General features: G+C 51.6%; 1 protein-coding gene across 1 annotated transcript; it reads right to left on the reverse strand.

The window, feature by feature from the left end:
* Window positions 1-724: 724 nt before the first annotated feature.
* Window positions 725-21,217, reverse strand: CDR2L (cerebellar degeneration related protein 2 like). The gene is made up of 5 exons (XM_075111206.1): window positions 20,794-21,217; window positions 8,218-8,330; window positions 6,739-6,887; window positions 5,606-5,770; window positions 725-3,812 (listed from the first exon to the last, which is right to left on the reverse strand). The coding sequence occupies exons 1-5, from the start codon at window positions 20,870-20,872 to the stop codon at window positions 2,927-2,929; spliced, it is 1,392 nt and encodes a 463-aa protein (XP_074967307.1). The 5' UTR covers window positions 20,873-21,217; the 3' UTR covers window positions 725-2,926.
* Window positions 21,218-22,637: the final 1,420 nt, after the last annotated feature.

The following is a 22,637-nucleotide window of genomic DNA, read 5'->3' on the forward strand; positions in this document are numbered from 1 at the left end:
TCAGGGGGAAAATTCATAAATATGAAAGCCAGGTGTCGGGTGGAAACAGGCAGGGCAACACGGAGAGCTGTCGCTGCACTGCAGTGAGGTTGTTCAATACTCTCGTCTTAACCTCGTAATGGAGTTGTGTAGTTGTCCGTGGTGTTCTCAAAGCAGTTCGAAAATTTAGATGGCAGGTGGGATAAAAGGCCAGAAGATGCTTATTTTTCCCTCCTTTGATCTCTGAAAGCCTCACTTAAGAAAAGAATCAAGTGACTCTGACTCACGCAGTCATCAGGACGTATATATATGGCCACTAATATTTTTGGATGCAGAAAAAATGCCCTCAGCAGTTCGCTGAACAAACTGCTGATGTATGGCAGCTGTTCCTTTGTTAAGCCAAACACTAACATTGTGCTACTCACATCAGTCATTTTTGGATGTGTGGCTTTCAAGAAAGACCAAAACAAAAATAGCATTTGAATTGCAAGCTTAGAAATTGTACGGTTTTAGAGACTTCAGAGCTGACAAAAGAAGGGTTTTTATCATGTGGCAAATGTTAGTAGTGCCAGTGCATAAAATATATGTTATATAAATAATGCAGCGGTGTAGTTCGGCGCATTCTCTCTGCTTCCTGCAAAGGAGCCTGAAGCATTTTCTTGACCCAAATTGTACAGAAAATCAAAGAAATAACTCTTCTGCTGTTCTTAAAAGTAAAAAGAGCTGTAAAGAACGTCTCGGCTTTGCGAATACCGGTGCCGTTTTTTATTCGAGAAGCAAATAAAGCACTTAAAAATCTATTTAATCTGCTGTACACTTAACTGTGATGCTGATTCACGCCAGATTACTTAAAACAGAAAGTGAAGGTGATCCTCTTCCCACACCTCTGCAGCACCAGATGACTGCGAGAGAGAGTAAATATTAGCTGACTTAAACCAACATTACTTCAGATGTCCCCTGCTACAAATGTTGAAGCAATAGGGTGGTGAATGCTCCGAGAAAAATCAACACGATGCTTTTTGTTGCTCTTGTTCATTTTTATTTGTTTTATTTTATTAGACAACTGCTTTCTGTTATAAATAAATAAGGCATGAAGGTTCTCCATACTGTTACAGAGCTGGTAGCCACAGTCGTACGTGTGGCTCCTAATGCTTCTTGAGTGTGGGGCCACAGGGCACCTGAAAATGCAGAGCATGGAAGAGCGGAGCGTTGGGTGGTGGGTGGTTTGAGGAGGAGACCCCTGGAGCGGGTACAGTTTGGGCATCACACTCCTGCTAACTTACTTCGGTGGTAGCCAGCTTAGTGAAAGAGGCTATTTTGAGGGGTATTTTTGCACTAATTCCACGGTAAGTGAAAGAAAGGTAGCTCCTCGTAACGTCAAGGCCCTAGACATGGAGGATAATTACGTTCTAAGTGTCTTCCCCTTCCAAAGCCAGGTTCTCATTTATTTATCTCAATGTTGCAAAAATGCCAACCGTTTCCCCAAGATTTTGGCATGTAAGCTGGTGAAAATAGAATCCAAATCTGGCCTGAAGTTTGTCTCCAGGCAGGTACAGAATAGGTAGCTTACAGTGAACTGCTCAGTTTTTGTGGCTCAATGCTCAGGGTGTTGCCTAAGCTGTAATGAAATGCTGCTTCTCTGCCTAAAACGCGTGCCTGACCGTACAAGGTCAACATCTAGTTCACGAAAAATGGAAACTGGTGATTCCTGAGACTGCAGTGGCCTTTTGGCTGTGTGTTTGCGTGTCTGTGGAAGCAAAAGTGAGGAGATTTCAGTGCTGGAAAGTGAACTGGAACACGAGAGGTGGCAACCTTTGGAGACAGTGTCTCAGCCAAGAAAGATTATTTTCAGCAGAAAACTGAAGTCTGCCCTCTCGACTGGGGAGGTGTTCAGAGCAAAAGCGTGGGGTGATGTGTGATCAGCGCTACTGCCAGGGCCAGAGGTCCTGATGCCATACGAGTGTGATGCTTTATCCTTCTGCTTGCATGCAAGTCACTGGTAGTCAGTTCTGCAAGCCCATGCGAGCTGTATTTGAGGAGTTTGCTACAATGGGGCAATGGCAACCTCTTGAAGAGCACAGCACAGAGGGCCGGTACCCAGACCATGAGGTGAAAGCATGTCTCTGATACTGTAATAGCACTTCTTGCCTAGCTTATGGGAAAGCCCTAGTCGTCAGGTTCCTACCAGGCACAGTGCTTCACCTGGGCTGAAATACTGGGGCAGGTTTAAAGCGAGGAAATCCCATATGCCTACAAAGTCTGGATAGCATGGACTGAAATACTAAGTGATGCTGATGAAGATGGAACAATCGGTTTTATGTTTCTCTTCAAGTTTTTCCAGTTGCAATGAGCTTGCATTGTAAATAGCTGAAAAACCTGACTGGTAAGAGAATGGCTTAAATAGCAAGAACATACTGCCCTTTGGGGGTGGGGAAGGCGTAGACGGAAGTCTCTTGGGTACAAGTGTAGGTTCTTAGCCGTAAAACCAAAGTGGAGGGTTGGGCTGGTGTGCTGGAGCAGCCCCTGAAGTTCTGATGGCTTCTTGTTTTGCTTTGAAACACGGCGCTCCAGCTGTGGCAGGACGCCGGAGGACATCCAGGCTTTCGCTTGCAGATAACCGGGCTGTAAGACAAGCTGAAAAGGGTGGAGGAGGTGATCAGTTTTCTTTTTTCGTGGTGTGGATTACGTTGCTGTTGTGATGTCTGGCAGCGGCAGCAACTCATGCAGAGATCCGTCATACAGTTTCTGAAATCCTCTAACTACAATGTACAATTGACCCAACGAGTTGTCCAGAGCCCAACCTTAAAAAAGTGAGTTGAGTCTCCGTGACATTTTCTTGCTTGTAGACCTCTCGAACCTTCAAAGCAGTGGGGCCACGTGGCGTTTCCTGGGGCTGAAGAGACTTGGCTGTTGCGATTGCACGTGGGAGTCTGCAGAGAGGCAGGACTCATTTGCTGCTCTTGTTTTTCACCTTTGTGGCATTGATGTCTGCTTTTGTCTTCTGGATGCGGGAGAAGATCTCCTTAAACAGAGCCTTGTACTCGGGCTGGCTCTGCTCCAGCCGCTTGTCCACCGCCTCCACGTGTTTGCTGATGGTCTTCTCCATGGTTTTCCGCTCTTCCAACTCGTGTCCCTCTCCCCGGAAGTCTCTGAAGGAGCTGTCGCGAGAGATGGGCCGGGACGTTTGGACCCCTGTGTGGCGCACACTGTCCTTGTGTTGGCGGCATTTGCTCAGGAGCTCTTCGTACTTCTCCAGCAAGGCGTGATACTGCTCGTCCACTTCCCTCAGGATGGACATGCCCCGTTTGCGCACGTTGTTAGCGTGCAGCGTGTAATTGCCCTCGTGCCGGCTCACAGCATCCTTGGTCACGATGGCGTTGAGGGCTGTGTCACTGCAGCTTTTCCGGACAGGGTGGTTCGGGGAAGGTGTCATTGATGGCCCATGACTCTTCCCTCCTTCCTCCTCAGACAGGTCGATGTAGTCTGCTTCTGGGGCATTATTCAGTGGTTCAAGGAGGGCTTCAGACAAGTTGTCTTCTCTGCTGAGCAGATACTTCTTGACTTGTTTCATCTGTTGTAGCTCTAGGAGCTCTGCTTCCAGTTCCTTGATGCGCAGTTTGCAGTTCTCCATCTCGCACACCCGCTGCTCGAGGTCCGAGTACTCCTGAATAACGGAGGTGTACTCTCGCTCAACCCTCTCCTTCCGCTGCTTCTCCTGGTTGACTTGGGACCTCAGGGAGTTCACCATGGCTTGGAGACGCTCATTCTCCCTCTCCAGTGGCTTCTGGTTGAACTCTGTGGAAGAGCTGTGGACCTGGAATGCATCCTCATACCTGAAAAGGAAGACAAACCCTTGAGAGAGTCTGACCAAGTGGGAGTCCACGAGGCACTCAGATTGTGTCTTATCATCATGTAATTCCACCGAATCCCAGAAAGGAGACCATCTCAGCTCATGGAGCGGGATATGCCTCCTCCCGTGTGCCAGGAGACCAGAACATGTGGCTGTGGCTCTTTTGGCCCTGTCTCTGAGAACCTGCAGTCTCACTTGATATCAGCGATGAAGGACAGGAATGAAACCCTGAAAGTTAAAGGCTCATCTGATTAATGGACAAGCCACCAATGTACTGTGAAGCAAGGATGAATGCTCAAGTGCTACCAGTCCAAGAACTGAAAGTAGCAGGCTTTAAGTTTTTTTGTGCTAGAGTTCCTCAGCTTCTCGCTGTATTGTGGAGTTCATCAGCTACTTGCTGCAGCTGCCAACAGCGCCAAATCCCACCCAGCCAAAACCCAGAAGCGCAGGCTCTGCTGTCCTGTGTCTGGGAGGTGCTCCAGAGAGCGTAGGAAAAGATTTAAACATCAAGGGAGGCAGAAAGAGACTTTTGGCAGTTACCCCTTCTCCGTTGCTCACTGCCTGGGAAGCCATGACATGCGCTTCCTCCTTCCCTCGTGTTTCTTTAGGGAAATCAGACTTTCCTCCTCCTCGGTGTAGTGCCCGTGGCATCCTATCTGGGTAGCACAGATTGGAAAAAAACAAGCACGGTGGTTTCCCCTGGGAGGCATGACTGGTGGCGGCGGGTATTGAACAGATTTCCAAGCTACTGAAGGGCAGCCTGACCTTCAGAGCCAACCGCAGAGCTGCAAGCCAAAATGAGGTCCTGAGGCACTGGGGACAGAGTGGGATCGGGGGACGGGGGCAGAAAAGAACCACAGAGGCATTAAGTGGATTTTGCTGGGGGTTAGGTTATGGCCTCATAAACATCCCTGTTGCTGCTGCAGTAAAAGTGTCTTTTGTTCATATCCTCTGGCAGAGGATGCTTTCAGTAACAAAGTTTATCGATTGCTTATCTATTTAAAGAAGCCTCTATTATGGACAAAGCTGAGCAAGAAATGCCCTCATGAGGTCAGTAAATTAACACAGTGGCTGCGTTTTAAGGAGGATCAAGTGTGCAATAGTGCTGAAGGTGTTTGTACACCATGTGGCATATCTTGGTGTGTGGTACTGGAGTCATACAGGACAAACTCAACTGGTTTCAGTGAGCCAGAGACGCTGGCAGGATGCTGGGAGGCAGCTGCAAAGGGAAAACTATCTGTGCTGGTTCGAGGAGGGAGCTGGGTAGGCAGCTCGTGGTAAGGGTCCGCTTCACATGGTGTGTTACTGGGTGGGCTGGTTTGAGCTATCTAGAGCTCAAGCAATGCATCCTGCCTGGTGTGTGTTCCCTTGTGGATCCCTGCCAACGTGCCAGGAGAGTCCCGGCCCCTCCAGGCAATGCCTGTCCCCTGCAGCCTGGCCCAGCGCAGCTGTGCGAGGCATCCAGATCCTCCCGGTATCTGCTATTGCCCTCTGAAAAAGAGCTTCTGTCTCCCCATTCGAGGCATCACTGATGCTGGTATTATGAAGGCTCTGCTTTGGCAACGCTACCTGCTCAGGTGGGTGGGTCAGAGAGAGGGAGACCCTCCCTTCACTTCTGGCATTGAGTTTCAGGCTCTGATGCAGAGCCTAGATCTCTGTGGGGGGGTGTATGTGGGCTTTTGCTCACCCCCGAGGGACTAACCCACTGCATCCCCTGTTTACGGACAGAGGAGGTGGGGAGAAGGTTGTGGGGTTTGCTAAGGCAAGGCTCCGTACCTGGGGCTGGAGCACAGCTCCTTAAGGCAGGGGAAGGTGTGGATGGTTCGGCGCCGCTCCCTCTTCTCCCGCCGAATGCGGAGCTGCTCCAGGCTTCGCATTTCCTCCACCTGCTTCTGCAGCTCCTCCACTTGGTTCTGCAGCCCCTCGATCGTTTCCGTCAAGCTGCAGAGAGAGGAGGGAGCGTGAATGAGGAGTCAGGCACTACAGGTCCTTCAAAGGTGTTCTTTTCTCTACAGAGAAAGCCAGACTATGGAAGGTGCTTCCAGTTTCAAGTGTGTGCTCTGGGAGCATGACAGCACTTGCTTTTCATGGCAGAGGTCGGTTTTTCTCTGCGTGGTCACTCTTGAATGTGGGTGTTTGTAGAAAAGGGTGGGGGATTGAAGCAGCAGCAAGGGATCGTACTAATTTGAGACCCTCTGTTCTCAGATCAGTTGGCTAAAAGGCTCATCTCTGGGACATAAGCACTAGCCTGGAATATCTCTGCACTAAAAGCAAGAAGGCGAGCTATTTACTCTCTTCCTTTTCTTTCTCTTGGAGAGATAAACACAGAGAGACCGGGCAGAGATTTAGTTTTGTTCTGGCTGTGAATGCCGTTTGTAAAACTCTCTGCTCTGAAACTCCCTCTCTCCACAGATGTTTGCAAAAGGTGCTGCATTGCAAGGTCATGGCTTAGTTGGTTGTTTCCAGGGATGACCTTGATTGTGGGCTTGTTTTAGGAAAGAAAAAGTTATTGTCAAACTGGTGTTTCATGCACTAGCCAGGGTTTTGCTAAATGCTGGATGGGTGCCTAGTGTTTCTGCTGGGCTGTGTGCTGGGGACCTCCCTGCTATGATTCTGTGCCTCTTCTTCAAGGAAACACATCTGAGGAGGAGGAGGAGAAGCTGCCGTGCCTCTCTCCTGGCAGCCTCAGACACTCCTTTCTCCAGCCCTCGTCCCAGGGGCGTCTGCTGTGGCTGATCTCTGCTAACCAGCATCGGTGCAATGAGCTTGTGTTGTAAATAGCTGCAAAACCTGAGTGGTAGGAGAATGGCTTAAATAGCAAAGCCGTGCTGTGCTTTGGGGCAGGGGAAAGGTGAAATGAAGGTCTCTTGGGCACAGCATCGCTGCAGTGGGAGGAGGGGAGGCCGTACCACTGTATCTTCTGTTGGGACGTCTTGCTTTCCAGCACGAGCTTCTGGTTAGCTAGCTCCAGGTCCCGTGCTGTCATGTCCAGCTGCTCGTAGACTTTTGCGTGCTGTTCGTTCATCTGCCGCAGCGTCTCTAGTTGCTTGGTCAGGTACTGCAAGAAAAAGTGAAACAGAAATGCTCCATGTCCAAAATCCAGGTTGTTTCACAGGCAGAAATTCCTACAGCCTTTGCTTCCTCTGATAATATGTTTGGTGGCTGATTTTCCCCTACCTGGTTGAATCCTTTTGCTCAGGTTTAATACTCATACCCCTGCCCACTGTAAATACTTCTGGGTCTAAAATAAGATTGAAGTTCCCCTGCCCTCTGTGAAGGGCACTAACCGCAATCTCTCTCTATTCAGCTGCTTTTTTTTTCCAGCACCCAAAGAAAGTTGATATCCCTGGGACTGTGGCCCTTCACCAAAGTTGACTGAAATTGGCCAGTTGTTTACTGGATCATCTGACAGATCGATTGCAGAAGCTGTGTTTCCTTGGGAGTTCAGACTAAACCTCTGAGTCTATGAAATGTGAGACTTGTGGTTTCTGCATGTTAAAAGACCCCTTTCTGTGAGTCTTTCATTGCAAGATTTTATCCTGGGAGAGGGGCACCTACCCAAGAGTTCACCCTCAGCTGGGGCCACATCCCAAAGCCACAGTGGATGTGCTTCTGAAGGGCTGCTGGGGGGGGCGGCTAAATCCATCTACCAGTTTCCTCTGACATCAGCTGTGAGATCCCTGCAGCCATCATGTGCTGCTCTTGTGAACTCACAGCCCGCCTCTGCCCTGCATCTCTTTAGATCGGGGGGTTTCTGATCTTTTTTTTTAATTCACAGATCCCTAGAAGTTTTCCAGTGGATGAAAACCCTCCCAGCACAGCAGGTTTAAGCCTCTAAGCTTAGTTCTGCAGGGCCTTAGAAATACTACCCTGACCCCAAAGGATGCTTGAAACAGTGATTTAGATTGCAGCTCTTGGAGAAAGAGCTATTTTATGCCTCTAACAAAGGGGGCTGTGTTACGGGGGTGCCAAGGGGCCAGCTGGGAACAAGTGTGGTTATGAATAACTGGAATCAAGGGAAATCAGCAGCAGCAGAGCAAAGAGAAGTGAGTGTGAAGGCTGGCAGATGGGCAGAGAAAAGCCAAACGTGCCCCAGATGCAACCTGGTGCTGAAATCTGGCGTGCACCTCTGGGCAGGAGGAATATCTAGTTAGTGGGGAAAGGGGACCCTCTCCAGGGCTGCGATGGGCTTGACCAGATCTTAATCCACCCCGCTTCAGGCACCTACAGAAGATACTTTAACTCCCATCCCATGGCGCACCCTTTCCTTTCTCCTGGCATCTGAGCTGTTGGCACTGGCAGAAGCACCGCTTCCCCACCACCGCCCTTAGGTGACAGCGGTGGCAGAGCACCTCCCATCCCCACCCCTGGCGCCACTGTATTCCCACCTCAATTTCCTGCACTTGTTCCTCGTTGGTGGCGTACATCTGCTGCAGGGAGTCCTCCAGCTCTTTGTTGCGCTCCAGGAGCGTCTTCCCCAGCTCCGCGGCCAAATGCAAGTCTGAAAAGCAGATGGGACCAAGCTGCTGCAGTTCCTGCGGCTCGATGAGGTGGGGTCCCCGAATCCCACCATACAAACACAGTGGCACATTTTGCACGGTGCTGGTTTTATTGGCAGGTTTTGATGTGTGCGTGTGCTTATGGGACATACAGGACCTGGCCTCTTTCCTCTCGCTGGGCTGCAGGAGCAAGGGCAGGCTGAGCTCAGGACGCCTGCAGCTCCTCCATGCAATGAGGATTTGGCTGGCTGCATAACCCTCCTGTGCTGCACTACACACTGCGTAGCCAGGCCCAGGCCCGGGCTTGTCTGTGGCAGATGCTCAGCACCTCCGTCCCCTACCTCTGAGACCTGTGGGGCTGAGAGGGGCTCAGCATCCGTCAGAATGAGAGCGGGGGTTGGTAAAGCCCCGCAGGGCCTTGGGGATGCTCTGTAAATTGTATTAGTATCTCTAATGAAGGGAGTGCCTTGCCTTCCTCATCAGCCTCCATCCATCACCTGCTAATAGACTGACATGAGTAATAAAACCACGTGTGGCCCGAGGGGGCTGGAAGCACCTCCTGCCTCCACTGCCCAGGCAGCGCTGCGTTGGCCGGGTCGGCGGCTCTTCCCTTGGGGCAGCTCCAGGGTGAGGGCAAACCACTTTGTATTCACTCCCTGCCACCTCTAAATGCCCTTAGGGAGCTACTGAAACAGTTTGACTTTAGAAGTGTAGGGAAAAATAGATGTTGACACTGTGGTTGGCTTAAAATACTGGGTTTGCTGCCTCCTGGGTAAAGAAAAAGCCCCAGGACCCTCCGAGTCCTGTATTGGCCAAAGCTTGAGCACCTCAGGTGATGCTGTTTGTGGGCCTGGGGTGGCCCAGCTGGCTTTGGTAACATCCCTTTGCTTTCACAGCAATTGGTTGTCATCTTAAAGCCTGACCTGTTTATCCTGGTGCTTTTAGAGGTGAGTTTCTACCTCTTACAGAGACAGCCTGTGACTCTTTTCACAAGAAATTCAGACCTTAAGCCTTCAAAAAGGTAAGGAAACAGGTCCTGATGTGTGTTATTGCTCTTTCTCTCTCGGGTATGGTTATCATGCAGTTTTAGATAATTAAGGAGTGGCAGTCCTGTGGTGTGTGAGAGGACCTGGGTCTCCTGCCCTGGTGTTTTCTCAGCCCATGCTCTCTAGTCTGCAGCTAATGATGTGTTTTGCAAAAGCCCTGCCAGGGCTGAGAGCAGCTATAATTTCTCCCAGTGGTTAATTTGGCCAAGCAGTTGATTGGGAAAGAGGGATACTTGTGTCATTAGGACAAGAAGAAGGGGAACTGGGGTGCCTATGGTGTATTCTGAGCCTGGGAAAATGACTGATTCTCACACTTCAAATGGCACATCACAAAACGAGGCTCCCGCTGACCTCCTGGACACGAGTGCTCGCTGGGAGGAGCGCTCTCAGTGTCTGGGACGGGGCTTTCCTGATGGGTAACGCTGCACTATGGGAAGTGCCGATACGTTATTAGTTTGGGTGAAGGCTGTGTTGCTTTCTGGGTGGCTCCAGCACCGCCGGAGGGCCGCCTCCCCAGATGTGGTCCAGCCAACAGCTGCTCAGTGTGTCCTCAAATCTCCCCTTTACCACAGGAATGTGCTCTCCAGCCGCAGCCTGCGTTGCGGGGCATTATTCTAGGCTGTGTCCTTTTAAATTAAAATCCTCATCATCGCACAGTGACCTGGTCTGAGGGCTGCTGTCCCAGCTATCACTGCAGTCAAGATATTGGCATGTTTCCCCATGGACAGACTTCCTCCACTTATTTTTTTTTCTTTTTTTCCCAAGCACCAAATTTCCCCAGTTTCCAAAGTGCCCTTGGGAGACCGCGTGTTTGCTATACCAGCTGGGGACGGGGGAACGGCCAGATGCCATCAGAGATGGAGGACAATTTGTGCCTTTAAGCTGCTTGGGGCAGGATTTAATGGCACCGCTACCTTGCCAGAGCTGGTGTCATCGCTGGAGAGCGGCACCTTGCAAATCGCATCCCTTGCAGCAAGCAGGGCGCTGGTGCAGAGGCGTGTAGCGAGAGGGCTCCATGCTGCGCTCCAGGTAATGAGTCAAGTGTGCCCCTGTCCCTGCGGATTACACCAGTGCTCTCCCTCCATATGGCATCCAATTTAATCAGCTGGGGTTGAGTTAAGTGGATTAGGCAGTGTAAGATCCTGCATTGTAATTTAAAGGGCTCTGTCAGCAATAATTTAATGGGGGAAATGGGCAGTGTTTGGGGACGAGTGGGAAAGAGGAAAGAAAGGGGCTGAGCTCTGAGGAGGAAATTGATTCTTCATTTCCACTTTGAGCGTAAGGGCCTGGGAGACTCCAGGCTTGAAGGACACGGGGGAGTTGGTTCTTTTAGTGTCTTTTAACTGCTTCAGCCGTCGTCACTCACACACTCATTCTCTGTCTGCCAGCCAGTCAAAGCATCCTCTGTAATCCTGTCTCATCCATCCCCCTTGTGCCTGAGTCCTCTTCCCCACCTGTTGGTCTCCCCCAGGCTGTGGGACTGTGGGGAGGGAGGGGATGCCACGTCAGAGTGCTTTAATGTCGTCTTTAGACCAGGTCCTCTGGATCTTTGCACTGATTGTGGCTCTGCACAGGCTTGGGGAGCACAAAGCTTCTCTCCTTCAAGACTTTGGGAACCTGAATGTGAATTTTTTAGCAGGTAGGGGCGGGGGGGGGAAACTCTTAGGAATTTGGGGATTGTCTCTGCATAATACTATGGTTTCCCACAATTTTTTGTATTCCTCTTTGCTTCTCCACTGTCAGATCAGCCAGCCAGTGCTGTACGACTTGCCCTAATTTAGCAGATATGCTGATGCCTCCCTTCCCCCTCCCTTCTAGACGCAGAAGGAGAAATAAAGTGGTGGGGAGCGGCTGTGCTGCGTGTCCGCTCAATGTGCCCGATCCCTCTGCAGCCCTGCAGGCACCGCTGCGAAATGGCCAACACTCAACTTGAAAAATTGGGGGCCTTGGTGTTGCCCAAATCCTGTTTGGGAGAGGAGCGCGGATGCAAACTGTCCTGGGCAGCACCAGCTCAGTGCCCTCCGGCTCTCAGCGCTGCAAGCGTTGACGTGACCCTTCTAATTAACACCAGCCAAGGAGACAGCCTGCGTCCCCAAACAAAGAGCTGCGCCTACAGAGCGGAGCGGAGGGAGGGACGGAGGCTGCGTTTCCCTGCGAGCTTCCACGGGAAAGGCGCCTGAGCAAGGAGGGAGGGGAAAAGAAGAGACCATATGGTGGGAAGGGAGCAGGAGTTGAATCCAAGCAGCGCTCAGCACAGGGGAGCATGGCCGGGCAGCGCATCCTGGAGCTGCAGAGATCACCATCAGCAGCCCAGTGATAATTCTGCTGGCTCTGTGTTGCTGAGGAAACTTGAAAAAATCCTGATCCAAAAGCTGTAGCAGGTTGTGTTTAATCGAAAGAGGCTGAGGAACAAGCTGCAGCATCCTGTGGCAGTGCTGGCACAGGCAGATGTGCACTGCATGGGGCTGCTGCGCGGGGCGCTTCCCGGCTGCCCTGCATTTGCAGAAGCTTGCAATGAGGCACAAAGAGGGCTCAGAGCTGTTTCTGCCTTCCCAGTGCTGGCCCGCACCTGTCTGGGCAGAGCAGTCTTTGCCACAGCCCGCTCTCCGAAGCGGGGCTTCCCCCCCCAGCATCTCCTGGTTGTGGCTTCGGGGGAGCGTAAGCCTGGTGCTGGGCAGGGGAGGTTTCGGCTGCTCTCGGCACAACGGTGATCCGGTGGCTGTTCAGATGGTCCTCGTAAATGCGGCTTTCTGGAGGAAGCCACCATCTGGAGCAGCCGCTTTGGGCTTTCCTCCTTCGTCCCTCCTGCATCGAGGGATTTGTGTTTAGGCTGTGAGAGAACATGCTTGCTGCTCTGAGCACGGGCGAGGGGAGCTTTGCTCCTCACCTTTAAATAAACCAGCCCTCTCCCCGTCCAGCGAGACAGGCAGGCTTGCAGGGGGTGGTGGAAGTCCTTCGGCTTGTGGTGCCAAAAAGCAGGGGTTTATGATGCATGTGTTTGCAGGGCCTTTTCAGCTAAGCATCAGTGAAGGAATTACTTATGGCCCCTTCCTAAATGTGGGGCTGCGGAAAAGGCTGCTCCTCTCCTGCTGCTGCAGATGGTGAATTCACCTGCTAAAGAGCGGGGAGGGGCAGCTAGCAGAGCTCTGGGGTGGTCTCCGGAGGAAGTTCAGGGTGATTGTTAGCTGATGGATGGGGTAGGTTGAGAGTTAAGAACTGATGTTTAATGCTGTTGACGTTTAATTTAATTGCATTTGCTGTCCGCTCCATTACACATGGGTACTTAGAGTCCAGGATAGGTGCAATTATTCCTTTCAAAAATCTAAATAAATGATGCTATACGGGTTTACCCCAGGGTAGGGTGTACTTGCTGCTCATTTGTTTTTCTTCTTAGTTGCAAGGGATTGTGCTGTCTGGGTATATTACAATGAAGATCAGCTTTTTGTATATCACTTACTGCTGCTCCATGACAGGTGAGGGAGGCAATCTGTGTCCTTAGCCCTTATAAGCCTTTGTGATGGAATGTGCTGGAGTGCAGAGAAGCAAGTGCCATCTGACAGCATCTTGCAAACAACCTGTAGGCATGTCTGGATGTGAAAAAGGCTTTTCAACACGCCCATTCCACAGATGGTAGTGTTTCCTATGGCCAGGCAGAGCTTTCAGAGAGCCACCAGTGTTGCTGCTGAGGCATGGATTCCCCATCCCTTTTATATGGGCGTAACTCGGACGTTCTTACCCAAATCAGCTTTGCAATTGGTGTTCTGTGTGTTTTTTTTGTGGGGATCTGCCATTTTGGTGTAATCGGGTGTACCGCAAAGGCACGGTTCGCTTTGCGGAGCGGCCCCGTGCAGCAAGGGGGAAGGTGCCTCTGGCAGGGCTGGCTGAGTGCAGGCGAGAGGTGTGCGTGAAGTCCCTGCAGCACAGCCGCGTCTTCCCGCTTCCCCTCCTTCTTTCAAACTGTGGCTCTAGCTGGTGGCTACACGGGCATTTCTGTTAGCCTAATGAGACTTGCTGGATTTCGTGCTTGCTTTTTTTCCCTTCCTTTTCTTTCCCTTTTTTTCTCCTCTCATGTAATCTCTTACATACCCCTGGGCTGCTTTTGGATTTGCAGGCTTCCCTGGTAGGGGGGGAGCTTGAGTGGTGGCAGAGAGATGTGGTTTGCAGGGGGTCAAGGCAAGCACAGTGCGATGAGAGCAGCTCCCTCTGTGCCGCCTCTAGTCCCCTGAGCAAAAGTGGGACCACCAAGGAGTGGAAAACCCTGACAAGGGGCTCAGGGGTGCACTGTCTGTGCCGTGCTGTGCTGCAAGGAAACCCTCCAGCCTTCCCTGCCCCTGCTGCTCCCATCCATGCCTTCTGTATTTTTCAGTCCTGTTCAGTATTTCCTTTCTATCAGCTCTTCTTTTTTTTTTCTTAGATGCTCATCAGGCTTTTTGGATTTAATTGATGCTCACCTTTTTCTTTCTGCCCTCTATCATCTGTGCCCCAAAGCATCCCCTATATATTAACATTTTAGACCTAGAACAGTTACCTCTGCTTATAAGCTGTATGTGTCTATACAAACGCATGCACAGCAGTCCCACCCCTGTGCCCACAGCAATCAATGTGCATTTTGCCAAGTTGTTAGAGCATGATAACACAGAGTACGTTATTAGACCATGACTGGGCCCCATCTGCATCTTTCCCTGCTGTTCTCTTATCTAAACAGCCTCGGTGCCCGTGTTTGCCTTGTAGGCTAAAATGGTTTCAAAGAGCTCGGTGATTGGTGGCTCGGAGGCTCTGATAGTGCACCTGGATCAGAAAGTGTCCTAAATAAATACATACAAGTGGAGTTGCTGGGGAAAAGAAGCGAGGAGAGAGGAAGGAGAAAGGCAGCCAGTGCTTTCCTGTGTGCACCCCTCCTCCAGGCAGCAAAGCTCTAACTAATTAATTATGTTGGGATGCAGAGAACTGTGAATAGAGGCTTTTATTCTTTTAAAGCTAAAGACACAAACATGTGGATTGATGCCATGTGGGAATTTCATCTTGGCAGTGTGTTTTGGGAGCAGGAGGTTGTTACTGACCCGGGACAGACAAGGAGGTTTAGCTCCAGGGGGACTTTACATGTCTTTGCTGCTGCTGCACCACTGTACTGTGCATGTGCAGAGCCTCAAGCAAAGGTGACCTGCAAAGGACAGGTCAGCGTGCTCATGTGGCAGGGCACGGCGCCCACAGCAATGGGCTGCCACAACCGTGTCAGCTCTCCGGCCCCGCTCGTGCTCACACAACATACCCTCCTACTCTCAGCCATTGCCAGCCAACTCGGCTGCCCTTGCTGTCCTCTTGCTGGGGGGAGGCAGGTGGGACCACTAATCCCGAGTGGTTTGGTCTCTGGGAGAGCAACCAAGTTCCAGCACAGCTGCCACCTGCAGCAGCCCCCAAGACCACCACAGCTGCTGGTTATTCCCCTCTGCTACTTCTCATGTGCCAAAGGCACGTAGATACCAAGAAGATCCTTCTTCCACAGCCACGCGTTACAGTTAAATGCAGAAGAGAGCCTGACCCTCTGCAGCAACACCAAAAACCTCCCCACCTCTCCTCTAGCAGCCCCTCTGCTTGGCTTTGAAGAAAAGTGTATAATCTTGCACGCTGCTGCTCTGCTACTGCTCACTTCCCATCCACTGCTGGGAAATGCTCTGAAGCCCTGTTCCTCCAGGTGCTAAGCTCACACACAGCTCAGCTGCCTTGTCCCTGGCTATTGGTACTGGCTGGAGATGCTGCCCATGTGGGAAGAGGTCCTGACCTCAGGTGAGTAATCGGTGCCATTTGTGGAGCTATGCAGGAAGAACAGAGTGCTGTAGCCTTCCAGTCTGAGTCTGCAAGGAAAGGGAGTGATGAAATACTTGATGTACTCTCCAGACGGTGTTATTTATGTCCATCACTAGTCCTGAGCAGGATGCAGGGCAATGCCTCTTTCAGGAGCCCCCAACACCTCCCTGAAGCAGCTCTGCTGCAAAGACTGATGCTCGGGGCGGGGGGATGATGTGCTGCGCTGCTCCTTGCTCTGTCTCCTCCTGCAGCGACCGGTGCTCAGCCGCCACTCCCAGCCCAGTGTGCCTTCCAGGACTCACATTTGCTTGTGGGCCAAGAAAACTTGGAGGATGGCATGATAACGTCCTAGCTCCAACTGCCATCGCTGCAGCTGCATAATTGGAAGAGGTCAGCATGGACCTGGATGCTACACACTCCTCTTCAGGGAGGAGACAAGTTAACTGAGCAGTGCCAGGGCAGCTGCAAGGCCCACAGGATAAACCAGAGTGACTTCCCAGAAGGCTGTAGAGGAACAGGCTGTTTAAACCACTAAAAAAATCTGTCACCTTTTGGAGACAAGGTTTATGACTGTTTGTTAAATATGTATTTAAAAAAAACCAAACCAAAACAAACCCTAACATAGAATCATTTTAAAATTCCCAGTTGTGCAAAGACCAGCAGTTGTGTAACATCTGGTCTCGTTCCTCCAGGGCATTTTGTACTGGAGATATTTTCCCAAATTCTTGGCCCACATATGTATTTTTGAGGTTGTTAAGTAGAAGCTTTGGAAGCCCTAATGATGTGTTTGGTGTGAACACACAGATATATTCGTCGGGTGAGGTGGAAATATACCGCTGTGCTGCTCTGGGAAAGGCCTTTCAGCAGAGATGGAGTGTGTGCAGGAGCGAGCAAGCCGTGCATTAGCCCGAGCGCTGGCACCGCTTTTAGCCTGAGCAGGATCGGGCCGTGGTGCTGCTGCAGCTCTAAGTGGTTCCTGACTGTCACACCGAGTCAGTGCATCTGCCCTGTCACCAGCCAGTGCTGGCTGGTACAGGAAGAAAGAAAGAGGACTGGAAAATGCAGGGGTGGGGGGGGGGCAGCCTCTGCGTGCAGGGTGTTAGCGGCCGCTGCCTGGGCTCCCAGTCCCTCGGGCTCAGGGCTGCTGTGGGAGGAACGTCCTTCAGGACTCGGACCGTAACTGCCTTGCACATGGCCTTGCCAAGGAGAAATGCCACTGTTGGCTGATTGTTTCAGGATGGGAGATATGGAAAACTTTGATTTCTTCTTTCCTTTTCTTTTTTTTTTTCCCCTTTGCCTCTCCTTTCTTTTCCAGGAGTTCCTCTAATTCTGCTCCCTCCCACAGCTGGAATTATGTGCCTGGGGTTCAGCAGATGTAGAAAGGAGCTTCTGTGAGACACTAGAAGGGAGATTGTGGAAGTTGCTGTAAATTTTTTTTTTATTTCTTTTTTTCCTCCCTAGATGTGGAGGCTCTGATCCCTTTCTCAAACTAACCTGTCGTCTGATTTCCTCGTCCCCTGCGACTTTTCTCGTCCCTCTTGTCATTCCCAAGCAGCTCAGCAATTAGGCACTAGAAAACTTTCCACTTCCATAAGCTGCCTGCTGTACTGCACTGCTAAATAAGTCAGTGGCTCAGCTACTGCAGGCAAAACCCTGTCCTTCTGTCTCGCTGCTGGGAAGGGCAGCGAGTTAACCGCTAGGCTCCTGGAGGACAGGCAAGCTGTGTGGCTGGTCCCCTGAGCTGCACTGCTGGGATAACTGCATCACGAGGGACAGAATTTGGGGTACCACCTGCTCCCCACTGCTGTGAATCCTTTGGGCAAGCCAATGGTGAACTGCAGCTCTATGGACCACCCCACGTAGGCTGGGTGATGCAGACAACAGGCAGGTATGGGCGCTTGTGGGCGCAGGTGCTGATCCCCTGGGCTCATCCCGCCATCAGGGGCCGGTCACCAGAGCGCTGGTGACCCTGTGTCTTTACGCGGATGAGTTAGGAGCGGTGCAAGCTCAGCACCTTGTGTCATTTTCCTTCTTAGCATGCAAGCAATCAGATGCTTGCAGGAGGAGGATGATTAAAATAAGATACTTAAATCTGGAGACCTTTAGAGGTTACAGTTGTAAAGTCCTAAGCCTGCATTGCAGATGGTTTGGCCCTGAAGTTTCTGTGGCTGCCCAGAATGAGGGGACCATCCGTCTCGCAGTGGCAATGACACTATGTGTTGGTTCCTGTGCTATCTCTGGTCCTGCTGGCTGAGAGCGGTACAAGGCCATTTTATTTACACAGGAGTAATCGTCCCAGCACTTAGGCTGTATTTAGGCTCCAGGGACTGCAAGGGTGGCTTTGAGAGCCCTCCACCTGGGCTGCACTGTGCTCTTTGGCTTAGACCTGGATGCTGGCAGGGGGATAGGGAGGCTGGGGAGACCAGGGAATGCAGCAGGGTGACTGCGTGGAGGACTTGGAGTGCTGCAGCGGTGATAAAGGCTGGAAGTGGCTGGCAGAGATAGCTGCTGGGTCTGGTCTCTGCTCTGTTTGGATCCAGGTGCGACTGAGTTGGCACGCAGCCATTCCAAACACAAATGCTTCTGATGAACAGCAAAGGTGTCCCCACTTACCCCCAGCTCAGACTTTCCAATTTTAGCTCATTCATTCTCTTGGGGTGTGGCTGCATGTACAGTATGATGCAACTGTAGCCACATCATCAGTTCTCAATGGCTGGGAAAAGGTTCACCATCACTGTATTCTGCTTTTAACGCTTAGAGGCACAAATTCCCCAGCCCATAGAAGGTGAGGCTGTGGCTGAACCAAAGAAGCGCTGACATCTATTCATGCTTAGAAACGCTGGCAATAAGCAAAGGCACTCTACCAAGTGATCAGAGCTCCATTTTTACCACTTTCTTTAAATCAGAAAGCCTTCCCAGAGGCAACATCATATGAACGAAGCACCTCAGAGGATACCACTACTGTCTCCATGTCACTGCCAAGTCTCCTGGCTGGGATTTGGCTGCTTCTGTGTGCTAAGGCACTCTCGGTACAACCGCCTTGAACCATGCAGGCTTACAGCATGCTAGGAAACAGGTAAAGGAATCTGAAAGGCACCGGCTTAATTTGAATGAGGCTGGAAGGGCCTTGAGGCTGGGGACCAGGTCTTGCTGCCTCCAAGGCAAGTGGTGGATGCAATCAGTTGCTGTGGGCACTTGGGGGGGGCACGGAAGGAAGACAAATTAGCATTTATTTTCTAGAAAAAATGAGTTATTTTGGCAAGCCAAGGTTCTGTGGAGGATGGGGAGGAAAGTAACAGGTGCTCGGAGTGGGGCTGGAGGCATGATTTCCTCTGTGGTGCTAAAATGGTTAATTAACATAATCATCACAGAGCTCCCAGTTAAGCCATCCGTTGCTTAGCAAACAGTTTTGGATGTAAATGTAATAAATATTTGATGACGCTGTGAAATGACGATAAAGGCCCAGCAACCAACTGGTTCACAGAAGAACCTTCTCCACTCTCCTAGCTTGGGTTGCTTCTCTTTTCTCTCACCCCTCGCTCCTAAGGAACAGCCTTTAAGCCTATGCTTTTGTCCTCCGCCCTCCTGGTGCTGCTGCCAGGCAGTGGGTTTCTGCGCGACCCTGGGCTGCTGGTGTGCCAATCCTCTTAGCAATGCTGGCCCGCGACCGCCTCCTAATCGTGCTATGCTGGACGTCTTCCACCATACTTCCACCCCCCATTTCCAAACCAACAGCTTCATGGCTGTGCCGTCACCAGAGGCCTCCGGACGCTGCTATGGCTGTAATGCAAAGGCGCAGCGTACGTGGGCAAAGTCTAGCACTGTCCTTCATGAGGCTTTGTGCACCATGCAAATTAATTACGGTTGTAATTACCCCGTAGGACCTTTCCAGCTGGCTGATTTTAGCTAAAGCCTTCCCCATCCCTCCTTCTGAGTTTGTGCAAGCTTGAGCAGCCCCCATTCGTACAGGAGGCTGCAAACCCCACAGCTGGGCTTTGTTTTGGGTCTGTGTTTTCTTCCAGTCCTGTATGTGCTCAAAGGTCGAGTCTATTCCCAGCATCAATCCATCATCCCGAGACAGTTATTCTGCATTTATGTTGCCAGGACAGAGCTGGGAACCTGGCCTGCAGTGGGAAGGTGGTTTTATTGTTGAGCCAGTTGTACAGTGCCAGTGCTGACTCATGAACCTGACACCAGGGACAGCGTTAGGCTAAAAATCAGTCGGTCCCATGTTGTTCAACACTCCCTATATTCATCTGTAGTTCTGCTGTTCCTCAGCCTGCATCCTGCCCCTGGATGAGTGCCCAGGCCCCTTGTGAGCCATGGGAAGACGTCACCCAGAAATGTGAATTTCTGAGCATTCAAAGGCTGCACTGTTTATTCAGCTGATAGCTCCATCTCTGTGCTCTGCCCTGGCTTAATTTGACCATTGTGTTTCAAAGGACAGGGCCCAGTACCCTGCTATTGATACTTTCTGTTAACTGAGAAATTGGGGTTAAAAACCAGCTGCAACAATCCCTGGGGGGCTGGTTATCGTTCCTTGCTGGGCCTCTGCCCTGCAGCTGAAGTTGTGTAAACTTTAAATCATGACATAATATACTGGACTGACATGGGCAGAGGCACTGCAGCTGGACCGCACGTCCCTGCTGACAGGCGGCTGGCTAGAGCAAATATATAACTGTACTGTACCTATAGGGCAAGGTGTCGGAAGAGTACTGTGTTTAGGTAGGAATGATTGTCCCTACACATTGACAAAGCAGTTCAGTTTGTTCCTGGGCCGCTGGCCTGAAACGGGACTTCTTTCAGTTATTTACTTATTGTGTGATGACTTAAGATATTAAGATAAGAAAAAACCCAAACCCAAAAAGAAGCCCCAAACACCCAGAGCCACCAACTGTCCAGCCGTAGGACAAACATTACATAGAACCAGTGCAAATGTAGGTACGGTTCTTCAAAACAAACAACACAAGCGAATGTTTCTCCTCTAACAAGGCTATTTCTGCTGTTTGAAACTTGGCCTTGATTTCCCCCGCCCCTCCTCCTTCCCAATTTCTCCTGCTTTTATGGCTGATTGGAAAAATCTCCAGAAGTAATGAGGTGACATAGGAGCTGAAGATCCCCCTGGATTTAGATTTGGGCAGAAAGAGCTTTTGGGAGACACTTTCAGCATCCTCGGCTTAGCAACACATTATTTCTCCTGTATTAATTTCTAACTGGTGTGCCTGCTAACTCTACCCACAAGTGCTCTGCGATGAAAGCAATGTCATAACTACCCGTGTTTGATTCTGCCTGCAGCAAGTTTTCCGGGGAACCAGGTTCCTTGCGGATGTCACACACCAAATTTTTAACCTCCCTGGTGCTCAGGGCACACCTGGGCTCCCTGCCTCTCTCTGATGGGTTTAAACTTTCCACGGCCAGGACAGTGGTTTGGAACAGCAGAGCTGAGATTTCCACGGAGATGCCGCCGCAGGACGAGGTGCTGGCTTTGCCAAGCGAATGTTAGTCCTGAGAGAAGGTATCCCACCCTCCTGTACCTGGGATGTGCCCCCTTTTCTGCCCCCACATCCCCCTGGCCCGCCATCCCTGGCAGCTTGCGGGGTGCCCCCATCCTTACCCTGCTCCAGGTCCTGCTGGTCGTACCAGGGCTCCTCTTCCTCGCTCTGGAACTCCTCCATCCTGTCGGTGCTCAGCATTTAGCACCAGCGGTCCGGGGAGACGCGCAGCATCCGCCAAACGGGACCCCGCCACCGCTGAAAATGCGGAGCGGGGATGGATGGATGCGGGGATGCGGGCAGGGATGCGGCCTCGGTGCCCGGCCGGGCCGGGAAGCGGGGGTGGCAGGACGTGGCACTCGGCTCTGCCTGCCCAGGGGTCGGCTTCCTCCTGCCTCCAGGGCCGGGGGAGGCTCGGGGGGGCCGGGATGGAGCGGGGACGTGGCGGCCGGGGCGGGGGGGCACGGCTTGCACGGGGCTGGGGGATGCACAAAGGAAGGAAGAGGGCCCGGCGCAGCCAGGCAGATCCTCTCTCCGCAGCTCGGTGGAGACCTCTAGCATGGAAATGCTGCAAGGAAACCCGGCGAGAGGGAAGGGGGAGGCGAGGCGAGGCCGGCCACCGCCTCCTCCTCCTCCCCCTCCCCGCCCAGCCCTGCCGCGGATAGCGGGGCGGGCGCGGGGCTGCAGGGAGCGAGCGGGGTTTGGGGTTGGCAAAGCGGAGGGGACCCCGGCCGCAAGGCGAAGGGAGCTGCCCCGCAGCCCCCCCCCCCCCCCGCGATGCCTCCGGCGGGATCCCCGCACCCCCGGGGAGGGCAGCCAGGAGCAGGGCTTGCTCTGGCGCTGGCTGGGATGCGGAGCGTGTCGTGGGCTTCTCGGTGACTTTGGACAAGTGTGGGGACCCGTCAGTGCCTTCTCTGCCTTGGTGGGTTTGGATGGGCTGCTTTTCAAAGGTGGGGATGTTTCTGAGCAACCTAGCTGGGGCTGTGGAAGGGGACCCACCCCCCTGCATCACCTTAGTGTTGCGCCTTCCCTAGCTCTTCCTCCTACTCTCTTCTCCCTGGTTCACACCCTCATGAGGCATCAGCGCTTCTGATACAGGTTTCTCTCTTGAGGACAAACTCTTGTGTCTTTCTGAAGGGTAGAAGGAGCTTAAAATTGAGGGAAGTGAGGATTTGTAGGGTTCTGAGGAGGAGATGTGTCTGTCACATACGAGTAAGTTCAGAAAATACTTGGGATTTTGGTACTTGCTTTTCAGCTTAAGGAAATAAGGGCTAGAGAAGGTGTCTTTGTTCCTCCTTGCTAGTGTGGAGTTTGGTCTGAGGGGGTTTATTTGCCCTTGTCAGCCCTGGAATCCATCAGATCCAAATTAACTCATGTGACAGTGGGTTTAGATTTTTTTGTTTGTTTGTTTGCCTTCTGTGTGATGGAACTCCCTGGATCTATGCTTGGTTGCGCTACCTTGCAGCGGTGCCTCAGAAAAGGCAATACAAGATATTTATGGAAGAGCAGCAGACCGTGCATCCAGAAAAGATGGGATCTGCATCAGAAAACTCTGTCCAGCCCAGCAGTGGCAGGCAGCTGAGAGCCCCTGGGTGGGCAAAGCGGCGGCCAGTACCCAGCTCTCGTGTGCGGCAGCAGCAGAGGGAAACAAAGCAGGGAATAAGAGAGAAATTGCAGGCAATTCCACTCCCCTGCCCTCCTCTGAGACCTCTCCCGCACATCTACAGGCTCCCAAAATTCAGTGACTGCCTGGAAAGTCTTCTGCCTTCACGCAGCTGTAGACAGGAATCAAGGAAACTCTTTTTTAACTTGATGTTTGTAACTCAGCAAAGTTAATCTGGGAGGAAGCCATCTCTGACCGGCTCCCAGATCTCTTTCTGAGCAATTTTAATATAGAAATCAGAAGATATTAACCATGAAAAATAATTGTGAAAAGCATGCTGTTCCTAACAATAAACTAGCATCG

This window comes from Phalacrocorax aristotelis, chromosome 16 (assembly GCF_949628215.1).
Source record: "Phalacrocorax aristotelis chromosome 16, bGulAri2.1, whole genome shotgun sequence".
Lineage (NCBI taxonomy): Eukaryota > Metazoa > Chordata > Aves > Suliformes > Phalacrocoracidae > Phalacrocorax > Phalacrocorax aristotelis.